Source organism: Pseudophryne corroboree, chromosome 1, assembly GCF_028390025.1.
Source record: "Pseudophryne corroboree isolate aPseCor3 chromosome 1, aPseCor3.hap2, whole genome shotgun sequence".
Classification (NCBI taxonomy): Eukaryota; Metazoa; Chordata; class Amphibia; order Anura; family Myobatrachidae; genus Pseudophryne; species Pseudophryne corroboree.
This window is the reverse complement of record NC_086444.1, coordinates 415,933,255-415,946,221: the sequence shown is the minus strand read 5'-3', so window position 1 is coordinate 415,946,221 and position 12,967 is coordinate 415,933,255. Positions and strand designations below refer to the sequence as shown.

General features: G+C 46.0%; 1 protein-coding gene across 1 annotated transcript in view; it reads right to left on the bottom strand.

The window, feature by feature from the left end:
- DDX54 (DEAD-box helicase 54) overlaps window positions 1-12,967 on the bottom strand; it is a 92,787-nt gene that overhangs the window by 56,699 nt on the left and 23,121 nt on the right. Inside the window, exons 14-18 of the mRNA XM_063913308.1 lie at window positions 4,901-4,974; window positions 2,405-2,593; window positions 2,186-2,322; window positions 1,660-1,767; window positions 1,441-1,545 (exon numbers count right to left, since the gene is read on the bottom strand). Of these exons, the coding sequence (XP_063769378.1) occupies window positions 1,441-1,545; window positions 1,660-1,767; window positions 2,186-2,322; window positions 2,405-2,593; window positions 4,901-4,974 (613 nt within the window). The remainder of the gene's footprint in view (window positions 1-1,440; window positions 1,546-1,659; window positions 1,768-2,185; window positions 2,323-2,404; window positions 2,594-4,900; window positions 4,975-12,967) is intronic.

Genomic DNA, 12,967 nt, shown 5'->3' with positions numbered 1-12,967 from the left:
TCTGCCATTTCATCCTGGATGACATCTCGCCACCTCAAACTTAATATTTCAAAGACAGAGTTAATTATATTTCCACAGGCCAATAGTAGGTACCAACCTGATATCTCTATCACTGTTGAAAACTCGACTATCTACCCTACCCCACAAGCTCGCTGCCTAGGTGTCATCCTTGACTCTGATCTGTCCTTTGTTCCCCACATTCAATCTGTCTCAAGATCATGTTACATGCATCTAAAAAACATATCCAAAATACGACCATACCTTACACAAGACACTGCAAAAACTCTAATCCACGCTCTCATCTCATCTCCCGCATTGATTATTGCAATAGTCTCCTAACTGGTCTTCCCAAAACGAGACTCTCACCACTACAATCCATTCTGAATGCAGCGGCGAGGCTCATCTTCCTCGCTAGACGTTCATCGTCTGCAGATCCACTCTGTCAGTCCCTCCATTGGTTACCTGTACTCTACCGCATTCAATATAAAATACTTTTACTCACACACAAGGCCATTAACCAAACTACACCAACGTACATCACTTCGCTTATCACAAAATATCTCCCAACCCGACCTCTTCGCTCTTCACAAGACCTGCGTCTCTCATCCACACTCATTACTCGCTCCCACTCACGACTGCAGGACTTTCATCGGGTTGCACCCACTCTGTGGAATGCCCTACCACGCACAATAAGACTCTCCTCTAGTCTCCAAACCTTCAAGCGTTCCCTCAAAACTCACCTCTTTAGGCAAGCTTATCACATTCCAGAACCGCCCACATAACTTTCATAAACCTTTCTATTAAATTACATCCACTCTGTACAGTCCATATCCTCACATTTCTTTTCATTCTATGCAATAGATAGCACCTTTCCTTGTGTACATATGCCTATTTCCCTAGGATTGTAAGCTTGCGAGCAGGGCCTTCCTATCTCTATGACTGTTATCACCCAGTTTGTTATTGTTATTTCAAATTGTAAAGCGCAACGGAATTTGCTGCGCTATATAAGAAACTGTTAATAAAATAATAATAAATAAATCTATTTACATACAATTGCTGCATGTTTCTATTTACAATACCTCACATTTTGAGATATACCTTTGTTTGAAACGCTCTCAGAACATCTCTGAATGGTATTTTTTGATAAGTAATAGGCCTGTACACTGGCCGATCCGCCGCCGAGCTGCCCGACGGCGGATACGGCTGACGGGCGACCCGGCGGCGGGGGGGGGGGGGGGGGGGGGGGGGTGAAGTTTCTTCACTCCCCCTGTCACCCGGCTGCATTGAAGTGCAGGCAAATATGGACGAGATCGTTCATTGCTGGATCCTCCACACTGCACGATATGAACATTATCTCGTTCATATCGTGCAGTCATGTGAGCCAGTGTGTAGGGCCCATAAATGTCCCTTAGGACAAAATGCTGAAGACATAAAGGATACATATTTTTCTTATAGGAGCTGCTAATGAGTCGTCCACTCTCGGTCCTTATTTTCTTCTTATCCTGATGTCCTCCTGCTCCAACAAACTTCTTTTTCTTACGATCCCTAAAATGTAAGAATTAAATCCTTATAATCACGGTGATTATTATTCTAATTATTTTATTAGAAGAAAATGACAGCAAGTCCCTATATTCCCCATTCCCCCCACCACCAACTCACCATTTCATGACGTGCTTAGTCTTGGAGAGATCCTCATTCTGGTCTCCCAGCAGGTCCAGCACTGCCCCTGCTGCTGCCTGCTCAAAACTACTGCCTGCAACGCTCAGCCTATAAGAAACATAGTATAAACAATAATATAGCTACTGTGTAGCAAACTGATTGAGCAGTCACTAGATCAGTAACAGTTTTCTAAAACAGAATTAAAACCCAAACTACCCAACAACCTTTAGTATATTAAATAAGGTTTGTTACTGTATTTCAAGTCTGATATAGCTGTATTATATGTCTTTTCTTTTCCGTTTGTCTCTTTTTTTACTTTGGAACAATGGAAATATACATGATTAAAAAAACAAAAAAACATCTGAAGTCAAGAAGGTCAAATGCATCTACTATACTGAATTTATCCTTTCCCATCGAGCATGAATATTTGTACTTTTTTTTTCTTTTAAACACTGAATGGTATTCTCTCAGGTAATTTATTAGTATTTCTAATTTTCTTAACATGCCTTCATTCATGCTGCCTTACCCCCTTTCACTGTCAAAGTCCTTTGGTCTGTATGGGATATAAAATTCCGGATCCTGAGCAGACCCTGTCTTCTTCCTGAATTCGGCCTTGTCTGCGTCTGTCCTCTTCCTCTTTCCCAGTACTTGTGAGAAGACTCCCTGATAGAAAGTTATTGAACATCAGGTTCAGCATTTCTGAGGAATATACTCGCACAGCAGGTATCTAAGGTATGTGGGTTACCTCTATGCTTTCTTCTGCTTCGTCTTGGCAGGACGGGAGATTGGATCTTGCACTAGACTGAACCAAACTACTCGCTTTGTCGTCCTGCAACCGCTGGAACTTTGTAATGAGATTACAATCACGATTCCGTTTGGCTCGCATGACTTCACTTGCAGGGGTCTTGTTAGTGGCATTAATTTCAAATATGGTCTGGGTGAGGAAAACAAGAATTAAGCTCACCTATACAAACATTTAAGGAGATAACGTTTATGGATGGAAAAGTGTCACATTACTGCAGCTTCGAGGAAACCTCTCCATTATACTGGTATGGACCCTTCATAACCCAAGGGTGTTAGGAAACACTCAGAGCAGCAGCAATGTTGGTATGTGGCATACAATGCAAAAAGCCCTGTGTTGCTGGTTTTTTGTTTTTGTTTTTTTTACTATAGAAGGGGGAATACGCACTTGTGGTCTACTTGTTATATAGAAATCCAGCCCATGTTGTCTAGCACTAGGAATGATTAAAAGGTTGTAGACAGGCCCTCTGTGTTCGAAATAGCAGAAAACTGCTCAAACCTGTCAAAGTCAGAAAAATATCACGCTGCATATTGCCATATATGCACCTCATGCGAGTGCCTGCTGCACGTGCATGAGCCCTCCCGTGCGTGCGTATACTCGCCTTTGCGTGCACCCGCAGGCGCACGATATGCGCATTTACGGTAGAGTTTGTGTGCGTCTAGCGGGCGACTAAATCGTAACATATTTTAGTCATATAATGTATTTTGTAGATTATGGTCCCTTTGATAGAATCTGAAAGTTTAATTAATGTAGCATGTTCGGGGACAAAGAGATTCCTCTTTGTTTGATACGAAGGGTCAGACAGGGGTTACACAGTGGTGTTTAGTATCCATCGGAAGAGAATATAATTAGCAATATTCCGGTGTTGGTTTGAAGCGGATTACTCGCTCGTGCGTATAGTTATGGACATAAGAAGTTTATGGACATTTACTATATTTGCACTTTATTACCCGTGCGGCGGGAAACCCAGTTTCCCTCCCACCTGAGCAGTTTGGAATAGTCACAGCCCACCTGTATGAACCAACCTATGACCTTTTGTTATAAAGCGAAGACGAATTCCTGTGTCCAATGAACAATAAGAATGTAGGGACCATTGTACTGTATTGTGCGTAGTGTATAAAAAGACAAGCCGATCTGGGCCAGCTCTCTACTCTTCACAACGGTTCTCATCACTGATAATCGGGAGCTGGATATCCAGAAAGGCGCTTGCGATTGTTCCCCTTGTGCGTAAGTTCTCTGCAACCATATTTATCTCCTATTTTGTTGTAAGCCATTCTCTCTCTCCTTCCCCCTTAAATGTAATTGTGTTTTTGTTGTATTTTAACGTGTAGTAACTCGGTTAGGTATTTTATGTTAGTTTGGTAGTGTATAACTTGTATTGTGTATTCTTTTGCGATTGAACGTTCATTCTCTCCCTTAAAAGGTGTTAGACCCTTAGACCGGTATTTGAGTGTTTATTATATTGCTAAAGGGTTCTCAGAGCGTAAGAGTCGCTCATACAGCTTTTAAACTAACAAAGTTACACTGTGTTGCATTTACACCTTATCACTGCACAAAGGTTTACAATTTAAGTACATTGTTTATGATATTGTTACAAAGGTTTAACTCTGTGAGCGTCAGCGCCGCTCGTGATCTCCTCGTGGTCTCGAGCGTCCGCTACGCTGATAGCGTATCATTACGTTAGTCGGCAGCCTATAGCGTGCTTGCCTTTACGTTTTAAGCCGTGAGCGAACGTGCCGCTCGTGCGTCTCGTCCACGGCTAAGCGTTTGTTACGCTACGTGCGTACTCTTACGGTATTCCATACGCCAATTGCGTACTGTGTTCATTAACCGTTTAGAGTGTTTAATATAGGATATATTATAGGCTTTATCAAACCAAATCCGTCATTTGGTGCAAGTTGCAGTTCTTACAGCAACCTCATATTTACAAATGATTCAACAGCAAGCCACAGTATTGCATGTAAAAAAATGATCAATGTTTTGGTGTTAAACAATATGTATGCAGATATAGAACTACATGGGCTATGTCAGTGGTTCCCAAACTGTGTGCCTCGGGACACTTGCAGGGGTGCCTTGGATTGGTGGTCAAGAACCAATTCAAATATTTATGGTCAACCATAAACCAGTGCTGGTGGCTGCCAATCATAAACATGTGGACAACCAGAAGTGAATCCTGTACCTCACCACATAATTGAGCCTAAGGATGACATATAAGCACATTTTACTTAATTTTTTTTTTTTTTTTCTCTAAATTTCTTAATAAGAAACTTTTGGCCTAGGGGTGCCTTAAAAAAAATTCTGGTACTCTAGGGCGCCGTGACTCAAAAACATTTGGGAACCTCTGGGCTATGTGATGGCAGCACCTTCATCAGTGTTATATGATCTGCAGGGGGAGAGGAGAGGAGAAGATACACAACAAGCAGGTGTAACATTACTTACCGCTTTAGATTTGTAAGATTTAATACTGTCCACAAACTTCAGCCTCTGCATTTCCTCTCCACCAAGACGAAACCCTGAGAAGGAAACAAGTATAACAGGGAACATGCTACATTTTTAGGTAATCAATAAAGCCTTTTATCAGAAGCTAATGCGGATCATAGGATAACTTTATGGGTGTTAAGCCATAGGAGGCAGGGCACTTCTTAAGGAGGAGAAAATAAATACATTTAGAGTAAGATCTTTGGGCCTAATTCAGAGTTGATCGCAGCAGCAAATTTGTTAGCAGTTGGGCAAAACCATGTGCACTGCAGGAAGGGCAGATATAACATTTGCAGAGAGAGTTACATTTGGGTGGGTTATTTTGTTTCTGTGTAGGGTAAATACTGGCTGCTTTATTTTTACACTGCAATTTAGATTTCAGTTTGAACACACCACACCCAAATCTAACTCTCTCTGCACATGTTATATCTGCGCGCCCCCATGCAGTGCACATGGTTTTGCCCAACTGCCAGCAAATTTGCTGCTGCGATCAACTCCGAATTACCCCATTGGTCCCAATACGTAACCACAGCAGCGAAGCACCAGTCTATCAATAGTACAGAAGAAACATCATTACAGAACCAAAGCATCAGAAGGAAAACAAAACAATAACGTAAGGAGGAACATTCAGATAAGCATATACAAACTCTTCTAGGGTTACCTCAAGGATAATTAAGCTAGGGAAGATAGACAATGAGGCTTACTTCTCAAAATCTACAATAAATAATATATTCCACACTGATGGTGCCAAGTTGGAGTTGCATGCATGCCATTAAGTGCTGTAAGGCAATGCTAACTGCTGCGTCTTGTAACACAATATCCCTATCAATGCTACTATGGCTTAGAGCTGGCTAACAGAAATGTATCCAGTGGTGGTTCTCTACTACTTGAGTGAAAATCTGAGGTAGTTAGGCCAAATGTCAGCAGAAATCTAGAAAATTCTGAAGGGTTTACAAACTTTCATGCACCACTGTATAAAATAAGAATTTACTCACCGGTAATTCTATTTCTCGTAGTCCGTAGTGGATGCTGGGAACTCCGTAAGGACCATGGGGGATAGCGGGCTCCGAAGGAGGCTGGGCACTCTAGAAAGAATGACTACCTGGTGTGCACTGGCTCCTCCCACTATGACCCTCCTCCAAGCCTCAGTTAGGACACTGTGCCCAGACGAGCTGACATAATAAGGAAGGATTTTGAATCCCGGGTAAGACTCATACCAGCCACACCCATCACACCGTACAACTCGTGATACTATATCCAGTTTTACAGCATGAAAACAACAGAGCCTCTCAACAGATGGCTCAACAATAACCCTTTAGTTAACAATAACTATTTACAAGTATTGCAGACAATCCGCACTTGGGATGGGCGCCCAGCATCCACTACGGACTACGAGAAATAGAATTACCGGTAAGTAAATTCTTATTTTCTCTGACGTCCTAGTGGATGCTGGGAACTCCGTAAGGACCATGGGGATTATACCAAAGCTCCCAAACGGGCGGGAGAGTGCGGGTGACTCTGCAGCACCGAATGAGAGAACTCCAGGTCCTCCTCAGCCAGGGTATCAAATTTGTAAAATTTTGCAAACGTGTTTGCCCCTGACCAAGTAGCAGCTCGGCAAAGTTGTAAAGCCGAGACCCCTCGGGCAGCCGCCCAAGATGAGCCCACCTTCCTTGTGGAATGGGCATTTACAGATTTTGGCTGTGGCAGGCCTGCCACAGAATGTGCAAGCTGAATTGTACTACAAATCCAGCGAGCAATAGTCTGCTTAGAAGCAGGAGCACCCAGCTTGTTGGGTGCATACAGGATAAACAGCGAGTCAGATTTTCTGACTCCAGCCGTCCTGGAAACATATATTTTCAGGGCCCTGACAACGTCTAGCAACTTGGAGTCCTCCAAATCCCTAGTAGCCGCAGGCACCACAATAGGCTGGTTCAGGTGAAACGCTGACACCACCTTAGGGAGAAACTGGGGACGAGTCCTCAATTCTGCCCTATCCATATGGAAAATCAGATAAGGGCTTTTACATGATAAAGCCGCCAATTCTGACACTCGCCTGGCCGAAGCCAAGGCCAATAACATGACCACTTTCCACGTGAGATATTTCAGATCCACGGTTTTTAGTGGCTCAAACCAATGTGATTTTAAGAAACTAAACACCACGTTGAGATCCCAAGGTGCCACAGGAGGCACAAACGGGGGCTGAATATGCAGTACTCCTTTCACAAACGTCTGAACTTCAGGTACTGAAGCTAGTTCTTTTTGAAAGAAAATCGACAGAGCCGAGATCTGTACTTTAATGGAGCCTAGTTTTAGGCCCATATTCGAACCTGCGGCCCTCTAGAAGATGGGCACTCTGCAGCCACCACAGTAGAGACACCCTGGTTCTTGGAGACAGGGTTATTAAGCGATGCATCTGAAGATGCGATCCGGACCATTTGTCCAACAGGTCCCACTGAAAGATTCTGGCATGAAACCTGCCGAAGGGAATTGCTTCGTAAGAAGCTACCATCTTTCCCAGAACCCTCGTGCAGTGATGCACCGATACCTGTTTTGGTTTCAGGAGGTCTCTGACTAGAGATGACAACTCCCTGGCTTTCTCCTCCGGGAGAAATACTTTTTTCTGGACTGTATCCAGAATCATACCCAGGAACAGTAGACGTGTCGTCGGAACCAGCTGTGACTTTGGGATATTTAGAATCCAGCCGTGCTGGTGCAGCACTTCCTGAGATAGTGCTACTCCCACCAACAACTGTTCCTTGGACCTCGCCTTTATTAGGAGATCGTCCAAGTACGGGATAATTAAAACTCCCTTTTTTCGAAGGAGTATCATCATCTCCGCCATAACCTTGGTAAATACCCTCGGTGCCGTGGACAGTCCAAACGGCAGCGTCTGGAATTGGTAATGGCAATCCTGTACCACAAATCTGAGGTACTCCTGGTGAGGATGGTAAATGGGGACATGCAAGTAAGCATCCTTGATGTCCAGGGATACCATGTAATCCCCCTCCTCCAGGCTTGCAATAACCGCCCTGAGCGATTCCATCTTGAACTTGAATTTTTTTATGTATGTGTTCAAGGATTTCAAATTTAGAATGGGTCTCACCGAACCGTCTGATTTCGGCACCACAAATAGTGTGGAATAGTAACCCCGGCCTTGTTGAAGTAGGGGTACCTTGATTATCACCTGCTGGGAATACAGCTTGTGAATTGCCGCTAGCACCGCCTCCCTGTCCGAGGGAGCAATCGTAAAGGCAGATTTTAGGAACCGGTGGGGTGGAGACGCCTCGAATTCCAGTTTGTACCCTTGAGATACTATTTGAAGGATCCAGGGATCCACCTGTGAGCGAGCCCACTGATCGCTAAAATTCTTGAGGCGGCCCCCCACCGTACCTGGCTCCGCCTGTGGAGCCCCACCGTCATGCGGCGGACTTGGAAGAAGAAGCGGGGGAGGACTTTTGCTCCTGGGAACCTGCTGTTTGTTGCAGCCTTTTTCCCCTACCTCTGCCTCTGGACAGAAAAGACCCGCCTTTTCCACGCTTGTTTTTCTGGGTCCGAAAGGACTGAACCTGATAAAACGGCGCCTTCTTAGGCTGTGAGGGGACATGGGGTAAAAATGCTGACTTCCCAGACGTTGCTGTGGAAACTAGGTCCGAGAGACCATCCCCAAATAATTCCTCACCCTTATAAGGCAAAACTTCCATGTGCCTTTTAGAATCTGCATCTCCTGTCCACTGGCGAGTCCATAAGCCTCTCCTAGCAGAAATGGACAATGCACTTACTTTTGATGCCAGCCGGCAGATTTCCCTCTGTGCATCTCTCATATATAAGACTGAGTCTTTGATATGGTCTATGGTTAACAGGATCGTGTCTCTGTCTAGTGTGTCAATATTCTCTGACAGTTTATCTGACCACGCAGCGGCAGCACTGCACATCCATGCTGACGCAATAGCTGGCCTAAGTATAATGCCTGAGTGTGTGTATACAGACTTCAGGATCGCCTCCTGCTTTCTATCAGCAGGTTCCTTGAGGGCGGCCGTATCCGGAGACGGTAGTGCCACCTTTTTAGACAAACGTGTGAGCGCTTTATCCACCCTAGGGGGTGTTTCCCAACGTGACCTATCCTCTGGCGGGAAAGGGAACGCCATTAGTACCTTCTTAGGAATTACCAATTTTTTATCAGGGAAAAGCCACGCTTCTTCACACACTTCATTTAATTCATCTGATGGGGGAAAACTACGGGTAGTTTTTTCTCCCCAAACATAATACCCTTTTTAGTGGTACCTGTATTTATATCAGAAATGTGTAACACCTCTTTCATTGCCTCAATCATGCAGTGAATGGCCTTAGTGGGCATCAGGTTAGACTCATCGTCGTCGACACTGGTGTCAGTATCAGTGTCGACATCTGGGTCTGCGGTCTGAGGTAGCGGGCGTTTTAGAGCCCCTGATGACCTGTGCGACGCCTGGACAGGCACGAGCTGAGAAGTCGGCTGTCCCACATTTGGCATGTCGTCAAATTTCTTATGTAAAGAGTCTATACGTGCACTCATTTCTTTCCATAAGCACATCCACTCAGGTGTCTGCCCCGCAGGGGGTGACATCCCTCCTAAAAGGCATCTGCTCCGTCTCCACCTCATTATCCTCATCAAACATGTCGACACAGCCGTACCGACACACCGCACACACACAGGGAATGCTCTAACAGAGGACAGGACCCACAAAAGCCCTTTGGGGGGACAGAGTGAGAGTATGCCAGCACACACCAGAGCGCTATATAATGCAGGGACTAACTGAGTTATGTCCCCTATAGCTGCTTTTTCTATATAACTGTATATTGCGCCTAAATTTAGTGCCCCCCTCTCTTTTTTACCCTTTTCTGTAGTGTAGACTGCAGGGGAGAGCCAGGGAGCTTCCTTCCAGCGAAGCTGTGAGGGAGAAATGGCGCCAGTGTGCTGAAGGAGATAGCTCCGCCCCTTTTCCGCGGCCTATTCTCCCGATTTTTTCTGGATTCTGGCAGGGGTATTTACCACATATATAGCCTCTGGGGCTATATATTGTGGTATTTTTGCCAGCCAAGGTGTATTTATTGCTTCTCAGGGCGCCCCCCCCCAGCGCCCTGCACCCTCAGTGACCGGAGTGTGAAGTGTGTGTGAGGAGCAATGGCGCACAGCTGCAGTGCTGCTGTGCGCTACCTTGGTGAAGACTGATGTCTTCTGCCGCCGCTTTTCCGGACCTCTTCTTGCTTCTGGCTCTGTAAGGGGGACGGCGGCGCGGCTCCGGGACCGAACACCAAGGACTGGGCCTGCGGTCGATCCCTCTGGAGCTAATGGTGTCCAGTAGCCTAAGAAGCCCAAGCTGGCTGCAAGCAGGCAGGTTCGCTTCTTCTCCCCTTAGTCCCTCGCTGCAGTGAGCCTGTTGCCAGCAGGTCTCACTGAAAATAAAAAACTTAATTTCTATACTCTCTCTCTAAAGGCTCAGGAGAGCCCCTAGTGTGCATCCAACCTCGGCCGGGCACAAAATCTAACTGAGGCTTGGAGGAGGGTCATAGTGGGAGGAGCCAGTGCACACCAGGTAGTCATAATTCTTTCTAGAGTGCCCAGCCTCCTTCGGAGCCCGCTATCCCCCATGGTCCTTACGGAGTTCCCAGCATCCACTAGGACGTCAGAGAAATTTCCGTTAGCCAGATCCAAGCCCTAGTAGCACCGATAGAGATATTGTGTTGCAAGATGCAGCAGTTAGCACTGCCTCACAGCACTTAGGGGTAAATGTATTACCCTGCGATATGGGGAAGAAGCAGTATCAGCGTACGTTATGTGCGCTGATACCGCTTCTCCCCCATGTCTCCCCCTCTATGCACCCCTGTCCATACCGGGGCCGCTATCTCATAGATAGCAGGCCGATATGCACAGCCAATGTATGAACGATCAGCATCACTGACCATTCAGACACCTGCAGCTGTCAATTTCGACAGCTGCAGGTGGACATACACCACAGCAGGGACAGAGCTGTCTCTGCCTGTGGTGGATGCCGGCCCCGGAGTGTGCAGGGAATCTCGCGTGAGTAGCGAGATCCCGCCGGGAAGGAGACACAGTACATCAGCTCTAAGCTGATGCGCTGTGCGCTCAGGGGGGCATCTTTCGCTCCTCCATTTCGTCAGACAAGATGTTAGTACATCTTGTTGATGTCCCTTGCTGCTTCACCTCGGTAATGAGGCGAAGCAGGAAGTGTCATCGTGCTGCTATAATACATTTACTCCCCAATGCCATGCATTCAACTCCAACGTGGCACCAGTGTGGAATTCATATATTCTCCCAATGTTTGCGTGTCTTTTCTCGGTTTTCCTCCCGCACTCCAAGAACATACTAATTGGCTTCTAATGAAGTTACTCATAAAAGGATGATCTTATTGTAGAAGGTATCAGTGGCCAGAAACAGCTGCATAAGAAGCTGAAGAAAATCAAAAAGGACCTCTCCATCAGCTTCCAGTGGCGACCAAAGGAAGCTCTGCAACAAAACTAGAGATCAGCTGCATCGGCAACCAAATGCACAGACTGCTCCATAGCCGCAAGCCAGTGATGGTGGCATTAATATACAAACAATGAAGGATAGAAAAGAAAGACTCTGCAGAATGAACTGTACAAGGGAGGGAGACTTTAGAACCAAGGACAAGCACGGCACATCATTCACTGGCCAGATAACACAGGCTGCAGTAGATCATGAAACTCTTCATGACCAAGCAGTGCGACAACGGTAAGGCGTCTGCTCTATTGCTAGATAAATATGCCAGGCTCACGCAGCACATCACAAGATGCAAACCCCTGCAAGTGCAACAGATGCCAGTCACTTGTTACCCCTGTTAGCAAAGCCTCAATTAGAAGGGGAAAACCCTTCCGCAAGTTTGGCTTCCAACGCTACTCAGGGAAGACACAGGGCAAGTATTAATGGAGGGTCATGATGGGAGCAGGAAGGAGAAGGAGGGGACAGGAAGGCAAAAATAAGATTTTACACTTACCGGTAAATCTATTTCTCGTAGTCCGTAGAGGATGCTGGGACTCCGTAAGGACCATGGGGAATAGATGGGCTCCGCAGGAGGCATGAGCACTTTAAGAAAGACTTTAGACTCTGGGTGTGCACTGGCTCCTCCCTCTATGCCCCTTCTCCAGACCCCAGTTAGAGAAACTGTGCCCAGAGGAGATGGACAGTACGAGGAAAGGATTTTTGGGAATCCCAGGGCAAGATTCATACCAGCCACACCAATCACACCGTATAACTTGTGATAACTGCCCAGTTAATAGTATGAACAAACAACATAGTCTCGGTCTAAATCGATGAAACGATAACATAACCCTTATGTAAGCAAAAACTATATACAAGTCTTGCAGAAGAAGTCCGCACTTGGGACGGGCGCCCAGCATCCTCTTTGGACTACGAGAAAAAGATTTACCAGTAAGTGTAAAATCTTCTTTCTCTAACGTCCTTGAGGATGCTGGGACTCCGTAAGGACCATGGGGATTATACCAAAGCTCCCAAACGGGCGGGAGAGTGCGGATGACTCTGCAGCACCAATTGAGCAAACAGGAGGTCCTCCTCAGCCAGGGTATCAAATTTATAGATCTTTGCAAAGGTGTTTGATCTCGACCAAGTAGCTGCTCGGCACAACTGTAATGCCGAGACCCCTTGGGCAGCCGCCCAAGACGAGCCCACCTTCCTAGTGGAATGGGTCTTAACCGATTTAGGCAATGGCAAACCTGCCGTAGAATGCGCCTGCTGAATCGTGTTACAGATCCAGCGCGCAATAGTCTGCTTTGAAGCAGGCGCGCCAACTTTGTTGGCTGCATACAGAACAAACAGCGCTTCAGTTTTCCTAACCCTCGCTGTTCTGGACACATAAATCTTCAAAGCCCTGACCACATCAAGGGACTCTGAATCCTCCAAGTCCCATGTAGCCACAGGCACGACAATAGGTTGATTCATATGAAAAGAAGAGACCACTTTAGGCAGAAATTGAGGACGAGTCCTCAATTCTG